Below are 27,707 nucleotides of genomic sequence, written 5' to 3'. Positions count from 1 at the left end.
AATGCATTTGCATATTTTACACATATTGGAAAGTTCACCTCTCCTTGGTACCAAATTTTGTGTTTTGTTGTTTTGCAAAGAATATTTCTATTTATATTGTTTAGATTTATTTTGTTTAGATTTCCAAGAGGACGCACAGGCCTGCCTATACCTACTATTCACCTGTGCTTGCTCTTGCAGCTCACCCTCCATTTTCTTCCCTCTTTCCATTCTCTCAGTCTTTGTAAACAAACAAAAATCAAAATGATTTCATATTCTGATTACAAAGGCCCTGGTTATGCAAAGGAACATGTACAACTTGTTTTGATTAAGGATACAAGCTTTCTTGATGCAAAATTTCATTTGGCTTTTTGTCACAGGAGGAGGCATGCAACCTTGGTCTTTGTATCTGTCACCTGTGAAAGTTTACATGGTATCATCCTTAACCACATAAAAGAAATCTGTCTCTTGCTGGATCAGGAATTGCCCAGTATAATCTGAATGAACATCCACACAGGAATTTTATTTATTATTTTTGGTTATTTGCGACACTTGTATACCACTGAATATTATAAAATCCCTCAGCGGTAACAATAAATATTGGAATATGTATCCAGCTATGAATGCTGTATATGTTCACTGCATCGCTTTCAGTGGGGTGCACTTTTGAATGTGCATCCCTTTCCCCATACTAGTGCAGCCTTCCCCAACGTGGTGCCCTCCAGATATTTTGAACTACAACTCCCAGCATTCCTGACCACTGGCCAAGCTGGCTGGGGCTGATGGGAGTTGAAGTCCAAACCGCTGGAGGGCACCATGTTGGGGAAGGCTGATCTAGTGTAACTAGTCATACAAATACCCATTTTAAGTGGGAATAGAGCTGGGCTGGGCTATATAAGCTGATATAACTAGCTGACACTTGCTGACACAGTTAGGCTGCGTGAAGCATGGCAGGGAGTTACCATGACCTTCTTTCACAGCCTCCACAGAAGGAATGCTCAAATCTCCCCCATCAAATCTTTTCATAGGTTCACAGCCCTAGCAAACCATCTACTAATCCCAGAACCCACCAACCATGTCTCTCTGTATATACATTGTAGGCCAACCTTCCAGATGTTTTGGGCTACAGCTCTCAACATTCCTGACTATTGGCCATGCTGGCTGGGGCTGATGAGAGTTTGAGTCCAAATTATTTGGACAGCACCAGGCTGGGGAAGTCTGTTACTGGATACTGACCCCTACCTGGCCTACTCAACCATGGTGACTGTCTCACCCTTGCAAGTAATGTTGGAGAGGAATGTCCCAGTTCAAAGATAAGGCAATGGGGAAACCCAAGGTAGAAGTTAATGAAGTTATGCAGGAGTGGCATCAAAGAGAGGCATGGTCGGGCACCTGCGGGGACCAAAACCTCAGAAGAGGAATACTGACAGGAGTCCCCTGGACCTGCTCCTCCTCTTCATCGCTGCAACCTGCTCATTCCCCTGCCTTTCACTCTAGCCCAGACAACGGCCGTGGGGAGGAGGGGGAGCAGTAGGTGCCACTGCCTACTTGATCATTGCTCACAAGTGCTAGTAATGATGAGGATTAGGAGCAATAGCAGTCAGTGACAATGAGAGTGAGGAGGTAGACTTACTGAGGGAGGGGGGCCACTGAGGGTGTCTTGTCCCAGGGCCCTCAAAAACCTGGAGCTGGCACTGATGTCCTGAATAGAACAGAGAAAGGGTTTTTTCTTTCTCTCTCATATAATACAAGAACTCCATGTCACCAGCTGAAGGTGACTGGCAGTAGGTGCAGGACTGATCATAGTCAATACTTCTGCACAGGACTCATAACTTAGGAAAGTCACTACCACAACATAGGGATATTACCACTAGCTGAGATGGCTTTTTTAAAGGGAATCTGCAAATTCATGAAGGATAATTCATAGCTTTTGAATAGAAGTTCCATGTGCAGAAGCAGTAGGCCTCCAAATACCAGATTCTAGGAACAAATCACAGGGGAAGGCCATCACCTTCATATCCTGCCTGTGAAGTGCCAAGAGGCATCTGGCTGACCACTGTTTGAAGCAGAACACTAGGCTTGATGGACCTTGGCGTGATCCCGCAAAGCAATTCATCAGCCACCAGCCTGGAGCTCACACCTCTGCAGCTGTTTGCCTCTTAGGTACACTCCTGGCATTCACTAAAGGCAGCAGTGATATTCAAAACCTGTGCATGACTGATCAAAATGTGGTGTCTATTCCAACAGTGCTAACTGCCCCATCATGTCCACTAACCAAAACTCGTAAGACAATAATGTCGATTATTTATTTAAATGCCCTTAAAAATCTAGATGTTCTGTCAAAACTGGCACTCCTTCAAAAGTCTGAGGAAGACAGCAGGGCATTCCACCAGATGTGGCCCAGCAAGCAAAGGAAGAGGTTGATTATGATGACAAAGCAAGACTGAAGATGAAACCCTTGGTTGAATAGGAAACAAATATCAATAGAATGCCAAGAGCATGAGGAAGAATCATAAAGTGATAGAAGAGAAGAGAGATGAATGATAAGGTGGAGCAAAAAAATAATAATAGAGGAACATTTCTAAACAAAAAAGAAACTTAAACTGACTATGATAAGGAGAAGGGAGCCAGCAAAGAGAACTTAATAATCGAGAAATTCAGGGGGAGAAAAGAAATGGAACACATAAGATGGGCAACAGAGTTCAAAACAGATGTGTGAGATTGTAGAAGAGAAATAGGCAGGACAGAAAGAACAAGAGCATTCCAGTAATTGTCCAGGAAGAAGGAAGGAGTGGACTAATATTTTAGTTGTACCAATAGAAAAAATGCGTATGTTTTGAGGATATTAAGAAGTTGAAACTGGAAAGGGAGAATGAACCCCCCACCACCAGTAACAAATTTGAGAGGAGGAAGAAAGGAAGGGAACGAATATTGTCCAGGGATAGAGAGAAGGGAGCAGGAAGATTTGGGTACAAATAAAAATGTTCCATTTTAGAGACACTGTTTAAACACTGAGAGAATATTCAATATGAAACAGCAGAGAGAGAAAGGAAGAAATATTGGTAAGTAGCTGATACATCAGGGGATAAGAAATAAAGTTACAAATGTAAAAGTGATAATCGACATTAAAAGAATAATAGAGCCAAGTAGAGAAAGCCAAAGGGTAAAAGGAAGGGTCCAAGAATAGAGCCCTCTGGAGCCTCCACTCTAAGCAGAAATGAAGAGCCTTTAAGAGAAATAGCAGGATAGCGACCAGAGGGTTAATAACAAAACCAAGAAAGAACATGACCATGAATGGCTAAAAAGAGAGATGAATGGAAGGATCAATAGTATCAAATGCTGAAGACAGATTTTTGGATGCCTTTTACACAAGTGTATGATCAGATGGGACAGAGTCCTTTTGAAAGACACTAAATAGAAATTGCATGATTTCTATGTCTGGTGAAATTGTGTCCTAATTACTTGGCCTCCTCCTAGAGCTTTTCGAGATGAGACTTTCTTGCATGCTCATCATTCCTTTCTCATGGTAGTGTGCAGGTGCTTTACATGCTGATGTCATCCTCCAGGGTCAATCCCGTGCTTTCCAAGGGGAGGGGAGTGACTGGAGAAAATCCAGCATTTTGGAGAATGGCAAAATGAAACGCTAGGGTAATTGCGCAATTCCACTACACCACACCACCACCTAGAGGTTATATAGCAGAATGTACAGAAAGGCAGAGAAGGAAAAATACCCCAGAAAAAAACGTGTGTACAGATCTGATCTTAATCCCATAAAGAATCCCGAAGCAGAAGCAGCCTTGTATAGGGTTAAAAGCCTTGTCTAGAAAAGCCCTGACTTAGTTTTAAAAACTGCAGGACAGTTTTTTGTTACCAAAAAACATCAATGTCTATGACAAAGCATCCAATCAAGCCAATTGCCAGCTTGTATTTATGTATACCTTCTCAACTTTAATTCCATACCTGGGCGTGCCAGACGTATTAAAGATATGTAAACATCATGGCAATCTCTTTCCTGAGGCATGATGAACTGAATGGTCTGGAAGTTCTTGCAGCGAATCAGCAAAGGGCAACCAGTAGCAGTTGTAGCCTGTTTCTCAATAGAAGAGATTTGGCTGTGAAGTATCTGAAAAAGAGAAACAAAAGGTTAATCTGAACAGCAACAAAGGATATGCCACAATACAAGAATACAGTTCAATCCACTTGTACCATGTGTATTTATGGATGTAAGGTTCAATATGATAAAGAAAGGAAAGCATAAGTGCAGTCTTCCTCAACCAGATGCCCTCAAGATGGACTTCAACATCCATCAATCCCAGACAGCATGACCAATGGTCAGGAATCCTGGGAGTTGTAGCTCAAAACATCCAGAGGGCACCAAGTTGGGAAAGGCTGCATTAGTGCAATACACAATTACAAAGAAGAAAGGAAATGAGTCTTGAACCAGTAACCTCTCAGCCAAAGTTGTGGCAAATTGCTCATAATTATCGGCGAGCTCTAAGTAATGAATTAAGATCTATCTTAATTAACAACAAGGTTCAGTTTGGGTTATATGTATTTTTTGGTCTCCTTTGGATTTATGCATTAATTTTGTTTGGTGTAACTACATTGTTTAAAACAACCCATTAAAAATATCATTAAAAAGAGAAAGACAGCTGTAACTTATATGGTGTGTTCCATTTACTCAGAGCACATTGAAGATCATGTGTTCTTTGAGATGGTGACCTTTGACATGGGTCATGGATTTTCATGTGAGGACACTTAAACAGAAAGCTTAGATAGCCCAGAGCTCTGATTTCAGGTTTTTTACGTGCACATGCAAATTCTAAGCATACCCACTTGAAGCAACCTGGAGGCTTTTCCTAGGTGAAAAAGCAGCTGAATGTGTAGTAAGATGCTAACAGTGAGGGATGAAGCTATTTTGTGGTGGTGCCCAGGACAGTTTCCCAAATGTGCCCATGGCCCAAAAAGGTTTTCTACCGCTGTTATACACTGTAGGACAATAGACAGCTTTTCTGCTGTGCCCCCAGATCCATCAAAACATCTGGACTCTGTCCCATGATTCCACATTAAGTCCCACTAGAGTCAGCCCAACAATTAGGCACAGTAGACCAGCCACCCCAAGCAGCTGATTTGGGGTGTTGTGAAAAGGCAGCAAATTGTTGGTTATTTAATTTATCGTTGTTGTTTTCTTTTGCCAAGAATGGGTCCCGGCACTTCTGGGATTTTCTGCTTCTGCTGCCAAAATAACTTGGCTGGCCTTGGGCACTATGCACCTTGATGGGTGGGGGAGACAACATCATTTGCTGTTCTACTTCATGTTGCAAAATGACCTGGTCTTGCCCTGCTCTTGGTTCACCCAGGACCCATTTCAGGTATCTGATTTTTTATTTTACTTCCAGATAGTTGATAAGATTGATGGCAACCATATCACTCAGCAAGATCCACAGGAATTTGATCTCAGATCTCCAATGCCAATGCAACTATCTAATCTTCTGAATATGGGAAGTGTAAATTGCTTATAACCAGGGTGAAGGCTCTCCAGATGTTGGACTTCAACCCTAGCCAGCATGGCCAATGGTCATAGATGATGGGAGTTGGAGTCTAACAACTTAAGGCAGGCCTCAGCTTTGCGATTCCTGGTTTATAAGTTTCCAGTCCTAAAATTATAGATGTTTAACATCATGTAGAATACCGTTGCTTTGTCATTGCCTTAAACTCATTTGTCCCGATCCAGTGATTCCTTGACAGGCCAGGAATTCTTAAGGCATACACAAAAACCCACTTCTCTCCTTAATGAGTCCCCACCACCACCATGCAAGATCAATGGTGTGGAATAGGGATGTCAGAGAATTTCGCCACGAATCTCAGGGAGGCCGAATGCCAGCGCATTCGGCCCCCCCAAAATTGGTGGCGAAACAGTCTGCCCCCCCGCCCCGCCCCCGGGACGGGACTTACCTTGGGTGAATCTCCCTGGCGGTGGCGGCTCCAGCGGCAGTTTGGCGGCGGCGGCCGGTCTTCCAACTGGCTGCCACCGCCACCATTTCCAGTAAGAAACAAACAAACAAAAAAACGTGATAGGCTACGTAAAGATTTATGTAGCCTATCACGGCTAGATTTTTTTAAAAAACCGTGATAGGCTACGTAAATGTTTACGTAGCCTATCACGGCTGACTGCAGGGATGCAAACAGCGGCAGCTATGGCCGCCGCCATTTGCAGACCTGGCTGGCCAGAATTTCAGGGAGGAGGGACGGGGCGCCTCCCCCCCACCTCGAATCACATTTCGTCAAAAGGTAAGTGACTTTCGTACATCCCTAGTGTGGATGCATGAACAAAAGGATTCACAAGCAAACTTTAAGGAATACATTCATAAAGATGCCAACCTCCTTTGAATTTGTTCAGCGTATGTTTGCAGAGCATTTTACAGTTATAAAAATAAACCAAGCTCTCTGCAGCTTACTTTTACAAAATTTATATAGCTGTAACATGTAAACAGTCATACCCATGTTTCTTTACGAGCATCCGACTCATTTTCTACAAAGATGACATGAGTGGCTGTTAGATACAGAGTTCCCAACGCAGCTCTTTTGGAAGACATTCCATCAATTAGGCGGACATTTTCCACCTGAAAGGGGAGGGAGGGAAGGAAAGGACATAACAATGATATTGAGTATTTCTTTTTTTTTTTAAAAGTAGACAACACTTTTAATACAATTTTCTAGAAAACGTATCTGCAAACAGACTTTTATGTCAAAAGATACAATACTCGTTTCATCATTTCAATCTTTCTCCACTTCTTCACATCAGTATATCACAAGAGACAACCCAGCTGGAAAGCTGCAATCTACTTGTATCCTATGTACAAACACACAAAGGAATATCAAGGTTAGATTTTTTTTCAAAGCTTCAAGATAGGTGGGGATTTGAAGAAGCTAAAATTACCTTTTACTAACCTAACAAAAAAGATATATGGAGCTTTTCTGTGAGATCTGTGGTTTCCCCTACACCAAAATTCTCATGCCTATCTATATTCAGGTTCATCCTAGCAGCCCTTATCTCAAAACTACAGCTTACTTTGGTAACAAATGAGTTAAGACTGGAACTCCAGGACTTGACCCTGTAGCTTAACATCCCCTGCCTGCCCCCCCCCCCCCCCCGAGGATCATGCTTCACCGATTTCTTGGCTAGATCTTACATGACCTAAGTCAAGAGCTGGCCGCATAGCAAAAAGCTAAATCACTTTCGTGACACAGAATTTCTAGCAAGCTTGGCCTCTGGGAACTATTTTTGTGCATCTCATCATTCCCAGTGGAGAAAGGAGTTCCAAAATCACCCTAAAAGATGGCTTACTGCCAAGTCAAAGTGCTTAGGCCACTTAGGAGCTGCACTTTAAAGAACATGGTTTGCACTGAAGAACACATTCAAAGATGACCTAGCTGAAGTCACAAATCGCAAAGCCCGGTCTTGAAATATACCAACTAAGAGTCTAGGATTGTTAAATTAAAGAATATTCAGTTGATTAAATTTAAATATATTTGCATCTTACCAAAACTTTATTAAAAGATGCCTCTTTGAGATATAAAAGGAAGTGGAAGATAACTTGCAGTTAAGCAAAAAAAATTCTACCACAAATGATCAGAACAGAAGTCTCTATTACAGTGACACACCAGAATCAAAACAGTTTTCAAAAATTCAAACAAGCGTGCCTTTTGCTTGCAGTTGCACGAATTAAAAGGTGCCCTTGGCAATTAAAATTTATCTTACTAATTAACTAACGCATTAGTGATTAAGACTGCAATCCTATGACCACTTGCTGGGAGAAAGCCCCATTGAACTCAATAGGACTTACTTTTGAGTAGACAATATAGGATTGCACTGTAAATCCACTGATTAAATGTTGCAGCCATAATTGGCAACACATGTTAAAGCTGTCAGCTAAAAACAGAAAAACTCTTATTATATAGATTTATTTGCTGAACTCACTCTGTTGCACATTAGGGACTATCCTAGATTGCTATTACATGAGGTTTTGTAGCAAAGAACCAAAAATGCCCCCAGTGCATGAACGGAACTGTACCTTTCTCTCTGTGTGTATCTTCTTGCTGCTTTCTCAGTCTTTGGGACAGACTCTGGCAGAGAATAGGGGCCAATTCCCACTACCACTGTACAGTATAGCTTTGAAACCACTTGAAATCCTAGACATGCCAGTTCCTACCCCATAGCCACCCAGTTGTTCACACAAGCCGTCATATGCAGGATTCAGCTTTCAACATATATTGGCAAATGCTCAGAAAAGCAATGAGTTAGATCCAGTCCAAACTGGCTGAACTTAAGTCATGACTAAGTTGTCCTATTGATTTCAGTGGGAATTACGTTCAACTAGATCCAACCCAACATTTGCAGAGGCATGTCCAAGATTTAAAACTTGTATGTAGCAGCAGATACATGTAACCATCTGGCCACAAATTGGAAGCCAAACGTATCATATTTTATTTAATTAATTCTGTTTTATTTTCTCATACACACACACACACACACACACACACACACACAGAGTGTTGAAGTTTATAGTTAACCAGAGGGAAAAAACAAATGGGGGAAAAGAAACGACAGTGGGAGAGAAATCTTGCTAAAAATGCTTAAATAAATTTGAGGGTTCATATGTGTTCCATTTATAACAAATCACACCTATATCCAATCTATATAATAAATTAGATCAATCCAAAATGATTTATATTGAGAATTAAGTCTCATGATAGAAGCTCTTTTTACAAAAAGTAATGAATATGTACCATTTTGCTTGAAAAGTATCAGTGTTGGCCAAACACTCTACATAAGGTTATCTGGTGCATTAATTTTTCCATAAGAGCAACTTCGCCAAACACGTTTGTACCAAGAACCTAGAGTAAGTGGCCCTGCAGCTTTCCACTGCCAAGCAAATTCCACTTGGGCAGCAGTAATGACAGATATTATCAGTTCTCCATGCAGTAATTTGTTCAGCTCTTCAATACACAAGCTGAGTAAAGACTCCCTTAGATCAGGGTTAAATATTTGTCCTGTTATTTTGCTAATCACTTAATGTACCCATGTTCAAAGGTCCACTGCATGTGGTAGAATGAACTTTGTGTATCACAGCCTCACCAACAACATGATGAGGGCATTTTAATGTATGTAGTAGGGTTGAAATGAGGCAAAATACTAGTTATAGGTAACTTTTAAAAGTTGTATCTTTGGTTTTCCTAGAAATTGTTATTCTAGGAAGGAGGCCAAACTTTGGATTGTACTGTTTGCCCTAGAAGATGATATTTGTAAGTGGCATTTGGAATTTGTAAGCCAAGTGTGTAAATGATCAAGATGTTATAGATAATGGATACTAGCCCTCTAGATATATATGAAGTATTAATTTTCCTGAGTCAGAGGACTGAGGACATTGCAGAGCTATATGATCCACAGTGAACTGCCTAATTCTGGGGTCTCCAAAGTGCTAGCTTTGGGCACCAGTATGCCCACAAACAGCTCTCTTGGCACCCACCAGTATCCCTGCACCTCCTGATTTCATTTTATTTCTTAAAATTAAAATAATAATAATTGGGAGGCTGGTATGCTGCAAAGTGAAGTTCTGCCCTCCTAAGCCATCTTTATTTGGATTCAAAAAAGTGGTTTTGTATTTTGGAGCTTAGACCCCACCTCTACCTTGTATTTAAGTTCTTGGGCAGGTTATTTATCTTTTAGTTTCAACAGTTTACCTCCTGGGCAATAAGCATTTGTGACTGACCATGACTAACATAGCAGCCATTTTATGAATCGGCAAGCCCCCCGCCCTTCATGGAAGCCATTCTGTGACAGCACCCACAACATTTTCTGAAAATTCCATGTACCCACTGACCCAAAATGGTTGGGGACACCTGCTTTAATTTGGTGGATTTGTAACCAAATAATTACTGCATCTTGGAATATGGATGAAATTGCACATTAAATAGATGTTGATTTCCTTCAAGTAGAGGCAAAACTCATTGAACGAGTGCATTATGTACCCCAGACTTCTAGACAATAAAAGTAGGTTTTAACATACAGGATTTTCCAGGAATTGGAACATCCCCAATAGTGTGTGAATCTGTCATAAAAAGGTTTTGAAAACAGTAATTTTATCTCTGTTTCTTTATGATGAAATATGAACAGAAAATTAACAGATTCAACTTGATTGCAGGGGTATTTCAATAGCACAGAGCCTCTGCACACAAGGAGATGCTCATGCATTGGGACTCTTTGCAAACAGCTACACTCAGTGCACATATGGGCACATGATGCTGGGAGTGGGGCTAAAAGCATGGTCCTGCTCCTCTTTCAACATGGCGAAGCCCTTCATGTGAGTAATGTGTGAATAGGGCTCTGGCTATACTCCAAACAAGGTTCAATGTAGGGTCAACATTAACTAAAACATTTTTCCTTTCCTCCCCTTTGGTTTGCCAAACCCAATTCCAGATAGAACTGTAAGGCAGGGGATGGGGAGTGTTTTGCCCATAACTAGCCAGTTGCGCTCCCAGAGTATCCATGGATATGAGTTCCTTATTCTGGACACACTGATAGATAGTCTTATACAGTCTTGATTGAACAACAATCCTAAAATTAAGAACATGTTTAAATACCCTAAAATCCAAGAAAGAAAAATAATATGAAATGTGATTGCTCATGTCTGTCTGGACAGCACGTCTACATTTGTCCAGAGCCAAATGCTTTTCAGCCATCATTTTTTTAAAATGGCCATGAGAACATTAGACTGATTCTGAGAGATATGAAAATACTTCAGAGTGTTCTGTGACCTAGTTCCCATCTGCAAAGGCTGGACCACAGTACCTTTTTAAACACAGGATGTGTAAAACTATTAGAGATTATGGGGTATATAAGAAATCATGGTGATGAGTGCCAAGTTCACTGGAGAGGTTACCTGCCCACATAAATTATAAGTAACTGAAGTATTTACTTAAAACCATATCTCTCCAACACAATTTATTTTTTTCCCTCACAACCTTGGTTGTTGTAGAATAAAAGGAGCAGAGGAAGTATGGAACAGAACAGAGTCAAGGGATTTATAGTGAGTATTACAACCCCTTACATGGTATAAATAACGTGGACCAAAAATGCTATTTTCAACACAGGCGAGGGTGGAGGAAAGGCAAAAATAGAAGTTAAAGGGAATGCAAATCGCAAACAGATGTTAGGCACTTTTCATAGAATAAGCTAAAAAAACTGACCTTCTGAACAAGGTTACTGGGAGGCCACTGAAGAAAGAGGATGTCATATTTGGGAACAAAATGGGCAAATCCTTATTCCGACTGATTTCAGAACAGAAACACCTTTGCATAGATAAATAAGTGCTGCGTAAGTGTATGGCTACATTTGTATTGTGTTTGGTGTTCCAAGACATCATTTCTGTCTAAATATATTTCTTCCTTGTTAATGTAAATTTGAATTAACAATGACTGTGGATCTAGTTTAAAAAATACAACACAGGTTGAATATTAATAACTTGTTTTGTTACTATGATAAGAGATTGACAGCCATCGTAGTTTAGGCCTATCCAACATACTATTTATATATTGTATAATGAAGGATTTCCAGGTGAAAATGTGAGATCTTATTAAAAAAAAAATTGGTATTCTTACAATGGACAATAAAGAAGATTTTGCATCACTTTTTCAATTCCATTATAGCTATAAGTGCTCATTTTGTGGAATGTTCTTATATTTCCCATCCAAGTGCCAAAGGGATAATGTGACGATGTAATCTAGTAAAATATTTTCTCATACAGAAGTCAGTAAGTTCCAGCAGGGACCTCTGTGCACTATGACTGATCTCATAATGATGATACCACCATGAGAAATGGGTATTCTGGATTTTTGCTAAGTGGAAATCACCAATATATCTATATCTTTGATCATTTTTTAGTTGGCTCAGTGTCTGCAAATCTTCTGCCAAATTATGAGAGCATCAGCCTCACACATTGCTTGTTCCAGTCAACAATTTCAGGGAAAGTTCTTTAATTACTGCCAGAATAACACTAATATTTTCTGTACCCTGTCAGAAAGGATAAGTTACCTTCCTTCTCAGCATTGCAGGAAATGAATCTAAAGGTAGGCAGAGCGGAGCCCTGAGGAATTAATTTTACAAAATCTCTATAGGACAACCTGTTGCCCTCCAAATGTTTTAGATGAAAACTCCCATAATCCCTGACCACTGGCCATGCTGGGTAGGGCTGATGGAGTTGAAGAACAATCTGGGTTGCCTACCCCTGTCTTAGAGGCTATTATTTATATAGCAAATTGTACATGGGGTTTTAGCAGAGTAAAGAACAAAAGACACATCCATGCCTTGTGGTATTCGGAGCAAACACTGAGGGAGGTGGGGATGAGACAAGTGCAACAAACAACAAAGAGATGGCAGGAATGAGAGAGGCAAGGATATCAAAGGATGAACATCAGCAAATGCAGTTACACATACTGGAGCTTTGCTTCAATTGTGGATGAAGACTGAGGAATTAAGACAGGTATCCCCAACTACTTTGCTTTGGTGGGCACATGTGGAATTTTGAGAGTGTATCATGGGTGCTCGCACAAAATGGATGGCGTGGTGGGCATGGCCAGTCACAAAATACTCATTCCCCAGAAGGCAAACTGGTGAATCTAAAAGAAAAACAATTTCCACAGAACCGAAGTACAAAACAGAGATGAGGTCTGAGCTCCAAAACATAAAAACATTCCTTTGAACCCAAATAAAGATTATGCTGGAGGGCAGCACTTCACTTTGCAGTATGCCAGCCTCTCAGTTTAATTTTTTTTTTTTAAACTTAAATAAAATAAAAATCAGAAGGGGCAAAGAACCTGACAGGTGTCAAGAGGGGTGTCTGTGAACAAACTGGTACCCAAAAGCTCCATGTTGGAGACCCAAGGGTTAAGCCAAAGGCTTCACAGCAGAAGTAGATTTTGTGTTCAGGTTCGAAGAGAGACAGAGAGGTGGCACCTTAACAGTTGTGCTGGGAAGGCATTTGAAGCATATGAGGCAGCAAGAGAGAACCAGAAGATTCATTTAAGAGAGCAGGAAGTGATCATGTGGCTAAGGGTGTTTGTGAGAGAAATTGAAGGTCATAGGCAGGGATATAACTGGATATGTGGGCTGAGAGATGGGGCAGTGAGATTATGGAGAGTTTAACTAAGGTAGATGCAAGGAGCGCTGGATGTGGAAGGGGATAAGGCTTCCTGTTATTGTGGCAGGAGCTTCGGAAGCTACAGCCTATGAATGACGTGGTCTGAAAATATCCCACAAATGCTAAGGGTGTGTTGGTGTATTATGCATACAAGTCAAATTATAGCATAAACCAAATCAGGGTGCAATCCTATGCATGCTTAGACAGAAAAGGTCTTACATCTGACTGGGGAATTATGGAAGTTGTAGGACATTTTTGGCCTAAACATGTACAGTATAGAATTACCCTGTAAATTAGGTGAAAATTAGAAACATGACTAAAGGAAATATGCTTGTAGCTGGCATTCTTAATAGAAATGCACCACACAACCAATCAGCAATCACTGAGATTAAAAACAACACATATTTGCATACAACATCTAATTTAGCTCTTAATAAAGTCATGGATTTTTGCAAATCAAAAGTCTGTCTCAGGAAAAGGAATGCTACCAAAAATAAAATCTACTTTAAAAATAATTGGGGGTCACAGGACAGTACCATGGAAATCTGGTGGCTAACATGCTACACTCAACCATCCTTTTGGAAAAGAGGATTATACAATTAATAAGTAGTATTTACACATCTGAGTTAAAACAAGCACAAAACTTGTATCTTCTCCAAGTGAAACCAGTGGAAATTCCTCACTACATTACGCTCTAGGTGGCAGTTAGAAAGAAAGCATTTGCACAGAGCCAATCCAATGAGCAGTGAAAAAGGGAGGACAAGCGAGAGAGAGAGAGTCCAAGAGAAATATACATGCAGTCCTTTTCCTTAGATGACCTCAAGCCTACTGGCAGCAGAAGATTATGTGACCGAATAGACGGATTATGGGAATTTTCTAGCCCCAAGTGCCAGTAGTAAGATAAAAAGCACTCCATAAAACAGTATCAGTTCAGAATGAAGTATATGTGATCCTTCTCTGCACTTCCAGAGCAGAAACACAGGCAGTCGGAAGCTGCCATTTAACGTGGTTTCAGGAGAAGAAACATGTGGTTTTGAACCTTAACTTGGTTCTGTCCAGCATCTTCTTAACAGAATGCTTTTGTAAACCATTTGCAGTACTTAATGCATGTATATCATGCGTAACAATGCCAAAGAAAAGGCAGGATTCGAACTATGGTCCAAGAACAGCCTCCCTCAACCTGGTGCCCTCCAGATGTGTTGGACTCCAACCCCCATTATTCCCAGTCAGCCACATCTGGAAGGCACTAGGCTAGGTAAGACTGCAGTAGAAAATATGTGAGTTATATATCATGAATATCAATGAAAAATCCCAGATTTCCAGCTTTGTGACAGCCCCTGAGGAAAGAGGGTGGAATGAGTCTCAGGCCCTTTTGGCTTTAGGTCTTGTGGGGGGGGATATTAGCCCCAGTTCTTTCTCCTCAGAAACTCTGGGCTCCCTCCGACTATGGAACATCCTACAGTGGCAAAGCAGCTCCCATAGGGACAACGTTTATGGGTGCGCGCATGCATCCGCAAGGAGCCACACACCTCACCATTCTGCACAGAGCAAGGCTGTGAAAGCCACTCCTGATGCACAACTGTCTCTAGGACTGATGCTAAAGCAGCCGACAAAAGAGGAGCGAGATCTGCTATTGGCTCCATAATGAAGCACTGAAAATATAGGAAGACTGCATTCTTCAACTCCAAAAACACCCTGGGCTGAGTGAAGTAGACATTCCTGCCCACTGCGCCCCAAGACAGCCCCTCCAGTCCCCTGAAAATGCCACACAGAGGATTTGGGGGAGCCTGCTGAATGGGATGGGCTGTGGCAGGGCCCGCACCAAGGGGAGGCCTGGCTGGGCACCTGCCCAGGGCTAACAGCCCAGCGGAAGCCCACTGACGAGAGCCTCCTGGACTTGCTCCTCCTCTTCATCACTGCAACCTGCTTGCTCACCTGCCTTTCACTCTAGCCCAGGGTGGTGGTGGTGGTGAGAAGGAGGAGTACATGCCACTGCCTACTTGTTCGTGGGTTCTCTGCCTGTCAAGCAAGCAAGTGGTAGCAATAATGAGAGAGGGGATCAAGAGTAAGAGCAATCAGTAACAATGGCAGCGAGAAAGTAGACTCAGTGAGGGAGGAGCCCCATTGAGGATGTCTTGCCCAAGGGCCCTCAAAAACCTGGAGTTCGCACTGGGCTACGGTGTGAGGGTTAGGGGCCCCCCAAAATTAGGCTCAGGCACCTTCTGCGAGCAGAACTCTGACACTTTATAGCATTTTGACGGAACTGCGGGCACTGGAGAAGTACACTTCAACCATCCCAGATGCACACATCTAAATCTGGATCAAACCCATTTTTCTAATTAATGCCGAATGGCAGTAAAGCTACGAAGGAAAGAAAGATACTTCTACAAAGTCAGGAACTAAGTAATAACGCTGACTACAAATTTATGTTTTCCCTGGATGGAATTAAAACATGAAATGGACCAACATCACACAATATCAGTACATCTGTAGAGTTGCCCATCTTGCTAATGCCTCATACCACATGAGCAAAATTTCAGGCAGCATGAGGCCGACAGTTGGCCAGGTAATGCTACAATTCAGGAAATTTTCCATTTGCTGGGCTAGTGGGTTTCAGTTTGAATATGTAGTCCTTGACCAGTACGGAATGTGTCTGTCACAGAAAGAACACTATACTAAAAGGCAGATGCTACAAAATGGAGGATGACAGGGGCTATAATTAGAACAGAAGAAACTGACTCAGCATCAGACTACTGTGTCTGCTATGTGACAGCAGCTCTTCGAGTTCTCCAGTAGACACACTTGCTACATTCCTTTCCCAAGATCTTTTGAATGGAGCTGCCAAAGATTTAACCTGGCAACCTACACTTTAAAAAGAAATTGTTTGCCATTACATTATGGCCCTTCAATGATGGGGCTGCCAACATTTTACATGCTCCTGCTCATATGCCTTTAACAATCAGTATTGTGTACACCAGCCTTCCCCAACCTGGTGCCCTCCAGACGTTTTGGACTACAACTCCCAGCACCCCTGACCAGTTGGCCATGCTGGCTTGGGCTGATGGGACTTGAACTCCAAAACATCTAGCAGGCACCAGGTTGGGGGTCTACACTGACTGGCAGCAGCTCTTCAGGGTTTCAGACAGGAGTCTTTCCCAGTGCCGCCTGGAGAAGCTGGGGGTTGAAGCCGTGACCTTCTGGAAGCAAAGCATTTGCTCTACCGACTCCCACTGAGTTGCGGTCCTTCCCCAAAATAATTGATGATGCTCATCTCCATGTTATGAGAAGTTTCAACTGCCAATTTCTGAAGATTAAGTTGCTGTTAAGAGGCACAAGAGCCGGTAGGCTGGTTGGAAATTTCATTGGATGGACAGACAAGTAGACAGGGGGCAGGGGTATGGCTCAGCAGAAGCTAGTCTATATTGTGCCAAAGTCTGGAGCATGTCTCAAGCAGCTCTCCTGATCTGCCATTCTGTTCGAGCATAATTTTCTTTTGTCAAACAGCAACGAGGTCTCATCGATTCCCAAGGCCTTAAAAAGAGGATAGACAGCCGATTGCTTAAAAAACATGAGAACAGTGTACAGATTAATGTACTTGCCAAGAAATCACACTAGGTATATACACCTTGGTATAGAATAGTAGAGAAAAATCAAATATTTGTGTCATGCCTATCTTTTATGTGAGGAATTTGATGCCCAGATTTCATCAGCATCATAATATGTTTCTGGATCATCTGACTGCATTTTCACACATCACAAAACTGGTTTGGAACTGGCACAATATGAATCAACAAATTAGCCAAGGCTAAAATGTTGGTTTGGTGGTCAGTTGCTGACATTTGATTTCTCAAAAATGGAGTGGAATTAAATCACCTTCCTAACAACTGACAGCCATTTTATCCATTGTTTTCACATAAGCTTCACATGATAAAATTTAAATGGACACCTTTAAAGACCTTTAAAAACAATACACTTGAAGCGCACACATTTTTTTTTAACTTTAATTACATTGTTCAGCATTGTTGTACTGTTTCTGTGCTTCAGGTGTTGCTGTTTTAGCAGCAAGACCGTTAAGTGTGCCCATCAAAATTGTAAGATATGAAGCAGCCCTCACAGGATTCTTCTCATAGGATTGTCCCCAGAGAAATTATGCTCATAAACATTTCCATCTCACTTTCCCATGTATTATGTGCTCCATCTAATAGCTTCAAAAAACAATCTGGCAAGCTCCAAGGTGACTTTAGATTTAGTCCTGAATTCATATTTCATGAAGCAGCCCATGGGATTGGGCTGATCCTAGCCTGGTTTTGTGACAAATGAAAACACTCAAGTTTTCAGCATCACTATCTTTGAACACCATGGGCCCAAATACTTGTGACACAAATGTACTTTTTCCGAAGATCACTTAAATGCCTGCTGTAAAAACAAAAACAAAAACAAAATTTCAATAATATGGAAAAACTAGAACATTAGAGCAAACTTCGACCACCCAGAATGCTGCATTAAACAAACAGATTCAACATCAAATGAACTCCTGGTATTATTATTACTGTAAACTCTAGGGACGCATTTGGCCTGCTCACTGGAAATGAACTTAAATAGCTCTGCTGCCAATATGTAGCTTCACTGATATAAATGGAACAAATAATCCATCACATGGCTTAACAAACTGTAAGCTATATGGAATGTCTCGTCCATGTCTTTGCTATCGATCTGCTTTTTGGGCCCAGTAGTTCCCCATCCATTAAGTTAGCACAAAGCATTTTCAGACCAAACAGGGATATGGCTTTCCTTCTGTTCCCCCCTCCCTTCCACTTTTTCTATCATTTATCGTAAAGCTTGTTGAAGGGCAATTATTTAATTTTATAGATGTTCCAGTTTTTTAGAAGCTTTCTGAGGGACTTTACTTTCTAAATCACATTAATGATTCATAATAATTTACAATCAGTTCTAGACCTTAAAGTTGCAGATCATGAACAAACTGAGGACAGCTTTGGCATCAGCACCAAGGCAGGCCAGACCATAGGTAAAGGATGAACTGTAGCTCAATGGCAGGGCAGATGCTTTGCTTCCAGATGCTCATAGGTTCAGTCCTTAGTATCTCAGGTAAAACTGGGGAAGGTCCCTGTCTGAAACTCTGGAGAGCTCCTGCCAATCAGATGAGACAATACTGAGCTAAATGGACCACAGATCTAGCTGTGAACTGCCCAGAGAGCTGTGAACCTCCCAGAGAGCTGTGAACCGCCCAGAGAGCTTCGGCTATTGGGCGGTATAGAAATGAAATGAATAAATAAATAAATAAATAAATAAAGATCTGACTCAATATAAGGCATCTTTCTACATTTCTATGCCCCGAGGGGAAGAGCTGTCTCCAACACCATGAAGCAGCAGCAAGGGGGCTGCAGCCAGGTCCAAAACAGAAGTGACATTATTTATGCAATTAGTAACGTGTGAATTTGTATTTAAGTAAATAGCATCAGCTGGGGAACCTGATCTGGACTGGGACCATGGTGTGGGGGAGGAAGTTTTAAAACTTTGCCTCACCACAGTCCTGATTGAGATCAGGAGCCCCCCATCTGCAATTTGAATGGGGAAGGAAGCTCCCGTCGGCAGCACAGTTACCTGGGCAAAATGTATTTTAAGTAGCCAGGCCCTCCACCTGTGACAGAGCATTCCTAGCATCCCTTCCCAGCACTGCTTTCCTGAGCACCAAAGAGAGGATAGTTCAGAAATCACATTAGGCAAAGAAGCAGTTGGCATGGTCCTAAAAGCAGGGGAAATACCTGTTTGATGGACAGAACAACTACCTGGTCTGCTGCCCCACAACTCATCTAGAATGTTGCTTCCTGGAGTGCCTCAGCCTCTCCTCCTCTCTACTACCCAAGCCCTGGAGGACAGGGGGCAGGTGGAGGGCTTGAAATTGAATTGCTTGGTGCAGCAGTAACTCTGCCCCTTCTCCACTGTTCCCCTGAATGCTGGAATAGTGACAGAGTTGAGTTCTGCTGCAGCAGTTCCCACTGCCAAAGGGACAAGCCACCCTTCTGTTTAAAAATGCCTTATCTCTTTGGCAGCAATATCTGTGGCAGAAACAGAAAACAGAACTCTCGTTGCACCACCTAGTTCTGCCAGCCTTTGCACTCATGTAACTTATTTGGACTGCAGCCATAGTGCTAGAACTCCTTATGTTGCATACCTTAAGATACTTATGAAATCCCTTCCTACACTTCTGAGGAGCAGAAGCATTTGAATCATGGCGGTGCTGAAAAGAGAAAGAATCCTCCCTCTGTTACTCCAGCTATGGCATGTATCTTCCTTTCAGCCTAGAAAACTTCTGCAACACTCCCAGAACATTGGATCGCTGGTAGATTTGACTGCATATCCTTTCTTTGCAAACATGCAAATTACACACACACACATTCAGATTTGGAAGCAGGATACCAAACTTCTGCAACAAGGTTAATTATGAACAGCAGATAGGTTTATACTTTCATTTTACCATTATGATTCAGATTATAAACTAACTGGATGGGGGGGGGGAGGAGGAGCGTGAGAGGACACATGCATGGGAATATGTCCAGGCTTTTCTAAACAAACATCAGGACTGGAAACTTGTTTTCTTAAATAATGAGACTCTGGCTGACAAAATCAAAACAAAATAGCCTGTGTTTGTCCACATATGCCAGCACAAACAACTTTTCCTAAAAACAATGTAACAGTTTTCTTTTGCCTTAATAACTACCCTTTTAAAAACATACTGTCTTCATCCTTTAATCTGAGTGTTCTTAAGACTGTGTATTCTAACGAACAGGCACACAATTATTATTGTTACCCAGACATAGCAGAATAAATTTCAGAGATGAAACCTTTTTGCTTAATCTACAAAAAAGAGGTAAAAATATATGATCGGGGAATAAGATTTGTTTAAATGAAGGAACAGAGTTCTTGGATGCTTATATCACTTTTCTGTCCAAGAGCCAGAGGCCTAGTGATGTAAAACCAAAAAACAAGAAGCCATTATTTTGAGTTCATGTTCTCATAATGGCTAATATACCATCAGAGTTAACAAATCAGGTCTCTAAAACCTGGAGGATTGGGGTTGGGGGGATCCTATCATTTATATCAAAACTACATAGTCAAAAATCATTTAAATTAACCTTCACAGTATCACCACTTATAATTCACTGATACCTTTCCTTATACTAGTATAAATTTTATTCACAAAGAAACAACAGCATATTCTGAATCTTGTTATGCTGTAATCCTCTTTCCCCCTGGCTGGAAAGAAAATTTAGGGGGTGGGGGGTGTTCCTAGCAAACATGAGGAGGGGGCCTCCATCTGAATTTCAAAAAAGTGAAAGGGCAAAATGAAATTAAGGCTCCGGGGTGGAGTAGGGAAAGGGCCTTTCCCCTGCTTTCAAGGATGGATGCTGCATCAGTACCACTCAGGGATGAGGAAGCATCATTATATTCTCTTGACAATCTGGAGCATGGCTCAGTTTAATTCGGATGCAACGCCTACGTTAACAGCAAGTCACATCCACATTTTTAAAAGCCATGAAAGAAAGATAGGTATTCATAAAAGGTCACCTCTCCATCTCGGTTTATTTTATAGATGTGGATCAATTCATTCCCACCTCGACCCCCCCCCCCCACACACATACACATACACACACCATCCCGAGAAGTGGGGCGCGGGGGGGGGGTGTCACTTTACATCTAAGAAACACATTCACGGAATGCATGAGCCCACCATTTCTCCCGCCAACTACCACATCATGCCGCCTCTTCACTGCAAGCATCCATCTCCTCCCCTCTCACCGCTCTTTCTGGTACTAACCTTGGGCATTCTGATGTACTCCATGGCGACCAGCCGGCTCCGCCTGGGCTTCTCATGCACCTTGCACAATCAAAAGAGACGGATGCATAGAGCGCGGTAGCACCTGAGACGATCAGACGATACAGGGAGAGAAGTGGGGGGCGGGGGGAGAAAGAGAGAGAACAGATTTTTAGGAGACGGGTGCTGGGAAAGCGGGATCAGGCTTTCGGATAACGTGCCTCTGTTTGATGCTCGCAGGTCAGTGGCTGGCGCCGCCTCCTGCAGCGGCTGCCATGCTGCTCCTTGCAGCTGCGGATGCAGGCGAGAGCCCGAGGCTGCCCGGCTTGGCAAACCGCGAGGCCCTAGAGACCGACGCGTTCTGCTTTGCCCTGAGCTCGAGGAAAGGGGCCTCCAGTGAGGCGGCGCAGGCCTCGCATTTTGCTGAGGCAGCTCCTACTGTAAGAGGGGCTCTAAGGTTGTTGCTCCCCCGCCCGCTGCTTTTACCGCTGCCTGGCAGGCAAAAACGCAAGCGAGGGAAAAGTGTGTGTGTGTCCCCCAGCAGAGGCCCTGTGGCCCTCCAGATGTTGCTGGACTCCACTCCCTATCAGCCCCAGCCAGCCTGGCTGATGATGAGGGATGGTGGGAGGAGTAGCACATCAACACTGATTTCATGCATTCATTTATTTAAAATATGTATACGTGGCCCTTGCATTACCAAATCCCAGGGGCAGTGTAAAAGGCAAGCTAAGGAGGGAACTTGAACTGCGCAGGAGCTAGAGGCCTCCCCTTTTTCCTCTCTCAACAATGCTGTGAGGTAGGTGTGGCTGAGTGAGAAGTAGTCATTGGCCCAAGGCCATCCAGTGAGAAATGGGAGGCGTTTGCTAGTTCTCCTCAGGCAGCAAAATGGCCTAGGCAGTGGTGGCTCCAGATTTTGGAGGGCCTTTGAGTAACACCTTCAGTAGGCCCCCTTCCTCAAGTAGTTGACCTTCTCTCCGCCATTGTCAGGAACTGCTATTGCTCCTCCTCTTTCTCATCGTTGTTACTGTTTGCTTGACAGGCAGCGAGCAAGTGGGCGATAGCGAGCAAGTGGGCGATAGCATCGACTGCCTCTCCTTCTCAGCACCAACATTGCCTGGGCCAGAGTGAGAAGCAGGTGAGCAAGCAGGTTGTGATGGTGAAAAAGAGTAGCAACTCCAGGGGCCTATTGTCAGTGGCCCCTTCTGGGGTGTGGGTCATGGGCAGGAGCCCAGCCATGCCCGACCTTGACACCAGCCCTGGGCCTGGGCCAGCCCTGACTGTGTGTGTGCGTGCACGCACATGCGTGTCATGTCCTATTTAGTTGTGCCTGAATGAGGCAATGAATAAGTTTCTTGAGAGAGAGAGAGTTTATATGTGTTTGTGTGCTATATGCTGTAAAAGGGAAGCTTGTGATTGTATTTGGGTCCGTTACCATGGATGATGCAAAAATATCATCTTTTGCTTCCAGGAAGGCATGGAAGATGATTTTCACTAAAGTATGTAATAAAAATGTGTGTACATTATTGTTGTACATAAAATAACTCTTTGGCTGTGTGCATGCACGTACAAATGTTATGTGTGAGTTGAGTATCGGGGGCCAAATAGAGGGCCCACTATAGACAGCTAGACCCAGGGCACATCATGACCGTGATCTGGCCCAATTTTTAGGTGACAGCTGAAGACCTTTTCTAAAAATTCTCTGTAGCATTCAATGGAATCTGATTTCACTGATGGTCTTGACTGAGGCTAAAGTACACACTTAACTGGGAATAAGTCTCATTGAACTGAAACCAGCTTACTTCTGAGTAAACATGTATAGAATTCCACTCCTAGGAAAGAGGAAGCTCCACTTAACATAGTGGGACTTACTTCCAAGTAAACATCAGTAAGATTGCACTGTGGGTGTTATTTGTGGATTTTATTCTGGTTTTTTTAATAATTGTAATGTGTTTTAAAACATTGTTAGCTGTCGTGAGCATTTTTGACTGAGAGCAAACTATACTTGTAATATGCAGCTAAGCCTGTTCTTTTTCCTTACTCAAACAGACCCACAAGGGACTGGATCTGACTGGGACTTGCATGTGTATGTGTGTGGGGAGGAGATCGGGATTTTTAACCCTTTGCCCCACACTGTGGTTTCTGATCCAGATTGGGGGGGGGTGTAATTTGCATGGGAAAAAGCCCCCATTCACTTCAATGGGATATTCTTCCTATGCAAATTGCAGGCATGGAGGGGCAAAGGGTTAAAGCCCCCCCATGGTCTTGATCGGGTCCCCCACACTTTCCTCTGAGTAAGGAAAAAGAACAGATGTAGCTACATTTTGTTGTTGTTCAGTCGTGTCCGACTCTCCGTGACCCCATGGACCATAGCACGCCAGGCCTTCCTGTCCTGCGCTCTCTCCCAGAGCATGCTCAAGTTCATATTCATTGCATCGGTGATGCTATGTAGCCATCTCATCCTCTGCCGTCCTCTTCTCCTTTTGCCTTCAGTCTAGTGTTTAGTTTGAACTTGAGGAACAGGGTCAAAATATTCTAATAAATAATCACTAAATAACGGCACTACAGAGGATCATTCTTTCCTTCCAGGAGATCTGTCAGCGAGGGGCGCCTAAGGATTTCTAACAGCACTCTAGGCACTCCTACCAAACTAAACATTTGCAGAATTCTTTTGGAGAAGCTTCGACAGTGAAACTGACACAAAATTAATATAATATTTTTAGTGCAGGCATGCCCATGGAATCTAGTCTTTGAGATGTCAGGTGCAAGGTACATTTAAGATTTCATTATGTATTACATGTTTATCCTCCCCTTCCTCCAAGCCATTCAGGGCAGCATGCATGGTCCTCCCCCACCCAGTTTGTCCTCACAATAACCCTGTGAAGTAGGTTATTGAAAGGTAGTGACTGGCAGAAGGTCACGTGGCAGATGTGCCTGGGATCTTGGAGCTGTTTCTCGGCCCAAGCCCTGCAGTTACCCAAAAATGGAGCCTCAGTTATTAGCTATATGAACTGGATTTAATCCACCTATTTATTTATTTTATTTATTTATTAAATTTATTAATCGCCCATCTGGCCGGCCACCCAGCCACTCTGGGTGATGAGCCTATCCAGATCTTAAGAATTCTTAGAGCAAGCTTCTATCATTTAGTGCTGAACAAATCAAATCTGGGATTTTTCTAAATATTACATAGCTTACATTTAAATAGATTCTTTTATGTGTTAATCCAAAAAACCAACAACGTCAACACACTGCCAGATATATATATATTTCTCCCTCCCCCTGAGATTCATTTTGAGCTGTATCATTTGGACTCACTTCATCACGCTTATGGTATTTCCATTTTGCGTATCTGCTCCTTAAGCTACTGTTGACATTTTATGGCTCCATTGTGTGCACATTTAGGGCCAAAGTGTAAACAATGTGTGGCTCTCCTGACATCTAGTTCTTTACTCAAAAACAATTGTGGGGTCCCTCAAACTGTATCATGGCTGCACTATTGGATAATGATGTTGCTCCTGTACCCCATGCCATGTCCTGATGGACCCCCCAAACACACACACACACACACACACACACAACATTGCTAGTCACTGCAGAAGTGTGGAGGGGGTGGAGAGAGTCAGGGAGTAAATATGCATAGGATGATATAATTAGGTGGTGTCTCTATTTTATACCTAGTTACTGGGGGCCAGTCTATGTTGGTCCTATATTAGATAATACAGTTAAGGGCATACCAGTTGGGATAGCTCATGCATGAATAGAACTGGCCATCAGACTTGGCATGGCATAGTAAGGGCGCAATCCTCTTCTGATAGGCGGCTGCCTCTGAACTCAGAGGCGACCGCCTATCCAATGCAGGGCAGGAGAAGCATGGAGGGGATCATTCCCTCCGCGCTTCTCCTGCCCTGCATTTGTGGTTAGCTGATTTTGGCTGTCTAGCCACGAGAAGGCAGAGAGGGGGAGGCATTTCTACGCCCCCCCCCGGAACTCCCTGTTTTGGCCGCTCCATGCTACTCTTGAGAGCATGGAGCATGGGAATGTAAACAGAGCATGGAGAGGGCGAAAAGGGGACGTTCCTAGGGGAAGGGAGGGGAGGAGACTGCGGAAGCTACATTAGACAGCTTCTTGTGTGGTCTCCAGACCCCTTCCCTCCCGCTTCCCGAAGCCGCAGCTAGACACCTGAAAACGCATGTCTAGCCACAAATGCAGGGTGGCTGCAGCACAGAAGAGAGGATCCACTCCTTGTTCCAGCTGCCCTGCATTGGATCGCGTCCTAAAAACCCCTTCAGCAGCAGGTCAGTTTATATGTCAGGCCTGCCGGAATAAAATGTCTTTGCTTGCTGGCAGAAGGCCAACAGAGAGGGGACCAACCTAGCCTCCCTTGGCAGAAGTTCCAGAGCTTGGGAGTGGTGACTGAGAAAGTCCAGGGTGGGTTAAAGCCTCCCCCCAGCCTTTCCAACTGAGTTTGCTGTCCCACCACTGCTAATAGCAGGGCTGGAACAGTGGTCTTTTCTCCTGTGCCGAGCTGATGGCCGATCTAGATTCTAGAGGCCTTGATTCCATGGGAAGTAGTGGGTGATTATTAATCAGGTTAGGAATTTTATATAGGAAGACGGCAGGGAGGGAGGGAGAAATAGACTTTATAAGTCACATTTCTTTGTCATGGTGCACTTCAGTACATCAACTTTTCCCCTAGTTGAGTCTACCTTGAAGAAACACACGAGATGTTGATCCTGAGACAAACCTTTTCACATGGGTCGGTTTTGTAAACTTGTAACCTTTAACTCTGTTAAATGCTGTTTAGCTTAACTTTTAACACATCCCTTCAGAATTACTCATTGATGTTCTCACCATGGATCAAAGAAAGAAAATGTGAAATGAGGAAACAATTGGGCAAAGAAATGGAACACTGTTCCTATTTCTATGACCACAACTGTCATATTGTTTCTCTGAGTTAATAAAATTGACATATTCAGCAACATTCCAGAACAAGTGAGAATTTTCTGGTAATTATTGATAAAAGGGGCCCTTCAAACTGAACATATGACTGGCAAGGTGAGTGGGTGAGAGGGATGAGAATTATTGCTCAATATTAAGGCAGCTACTTCTAATATTAAAACTGGGAAAGTTTGGCCTTTCTATAAGTTCACTCTTGCCATTATTTCCTCTGGACGTGGGATTAATAAAAATGAGGCAGAAATGTTTATCTTATGATAGGTGTGGTGTGTCAAAGGAGGGTCTGTATATGGCAGAGACCTGGAGATGCAGCAAAGCATCTCTGTATACATCAGCATGTGTCATGCCTGCTCCCATGGGATAGTGGAAGCTAAGCCATCCTCTTTGAAACCGAGAGTAGTTCCAACAACTGTTAGTGAATCCAGGGTGAAGAGCTCAAGGAAGTGAGCTGAGCCAAAACACTCAGGTCAAGTCACATACATCAATATGGTCAAGGAAGCAAGTATGTAAAACATATACTCTTTCAAGGGAGTGAAGCATGGGAAATGACACACACAGAATAAGTTGAGTATGTAGAAAACACACGCACACACTTTGGCAATCCAGTCTCTAATTATGCATGCACGTACAGGCTGGACAAGGAGAGCTGAACTGAGACCTAGACACGCACGTGCGTGCACACACACACACACGCACACTGTAGACTCCTCAGACCTCTGTCTTGCTGCTGATTGGCTGTAGGTTAAACTGAACAATACTGTTCCACTACCACTAGTTGCTTGGCAGTCGCATGACTAGGCTGGTGGGTGCTGTGAGTGGGCTGATAGCCTTGCCTTGGGTTGGGGTAGTAGTTGCTGTAGTATATGATATTTTAAGGGTGCAAGCCTATGGGTTGCACCCTTGCAAGATGGAAGCTTCTGAACTCGGAGGCTTCCGTGTACCTAGTGCCCTTTTTTTTGCCCAGGAGCTTTTTTGCCCATCTAGCAATGGCCCTTCAGAAGCAGAGGGAAGGAGGCTGGAAGAGGCTCGGGACAGCTCATATGCTGGCCTCTCCGGTCTCCTCAGCACCACCGACCCCTGGAACAACCCGTTTTCCCCTCTCTGAGGTCAATTTTCTGACCTCGGAGGCCAGCTGACATGGTTCTTTTCATTCTGGCTTCAGGGTGTGTGTGTAGATCTCTGACTCCTGCTTCCGAGGTTGGAGCATTGTCTCTGACCTTGGAGGGGGGAATCCCCACTATCCTACGGCCCCTCAGACCATGCCTAGGGGCCACAGAATTGCTCCCCAAGACTCTCTCAGAGGACCTCTAGCAGGACGGAACTAGTCACACAAACAGGAGATGGAGGGAGCTCAGTGCAGTCTGAGCCTGGCTAAGGACGTCATTAGTATAAATTATCTGCGGGGTGGGGGGTGTACATGAGAATGGAATGAGAATCATGTCGAGATATAATCCAGATTTTCATAAAATCAGCTTGGGTCCATCAGTGGCACACGAAGCAGGAAAAGCAGAGTAAACAGTACCTAAAAACCTGCTTTACAAAGGTCAAGCTGCTGTTGAAATTGCCTTACTTTGGGGTAGAATGGGTGGAACCCATAGCAGAAGTGAACAATAGCAACCCCACTGATGCTGCTCAACCAGTGAGAAAGGCTGGCTCCCAGTCCCTTTCCATGCTCCTCTGCTCAGGGAAGTCTAATGGGGAAGTAATCCTGTCAATCATTTTCCCTAAGCCAGCAGCAG

The 27,707-nt window shown here is 43.2% G+C and overlaps 1 protein-coding gene across 4 annotated transcripts in view; it reads right to left on the bottom strand.

Annotated features, from left to right (window-relative positions):
• The window catches only part of MTMR7 (myotubularin related protein 7), a 50,887-nt gene extending 29,082 nt beyond the window's left edge, over nucleotides 1-21,805 (bottom strand). The window contains exons 1-4 of one of the 4 annotated variants that reach the window (XM_084856668.1): nucleotides 21,710-21,805; nucleotides 21,016-21,118; nucleotides 6,480-6,602; nucleotides 3,940-4,102 (exon numbers count right to left, since the gene is read on the bottom strand). In XM_084856668.1, coding sequence (XP_084712794.1) covers nucleotides 3,940-4,102; nucleotides 6,480-6,602; nucleotides 21,016-21,039 — 310 coding nt within the window. In that variant the 5' untranslated portion in view covers nucleotides 21,040-21,118; nucleotides 21,710-21,805. Of the gene's footprint in view, nucleotides 1-3,939; nucleotides 4,103-6,479; nucleotides 6,603-6,720; nucleotides 6,833-6,930; nucleotides 7,129-21,015; nucleotides 21,507-21,709 lie in introns of those variants that run through there. The other 3 variants (XM_084856669.1, XM_084856670.1, XM_084856667.1) reach the window with 3 other exon arrangements.
• Between the last annotated feature and the right edge of the window lie 5,902 nt (nucleotides 21,806-27,707).

Source organism: Heloderma suspectum, chromosome 5, assembly GCF_057233095.1.
Source record: "Heloderma suspectum isolate Gila_16-S chromosome 5, 16-S_ref, whole genome shotgun sequence".
NCBI lineage: Eukaryota > Metazoa > Chordata > Lepidosauria > Squamata > Helodermatidae > Heloderma > Heloderma suspectum.
This window is presented reverse-complemented; position numbering and strand designations above follow the sequence as displayed.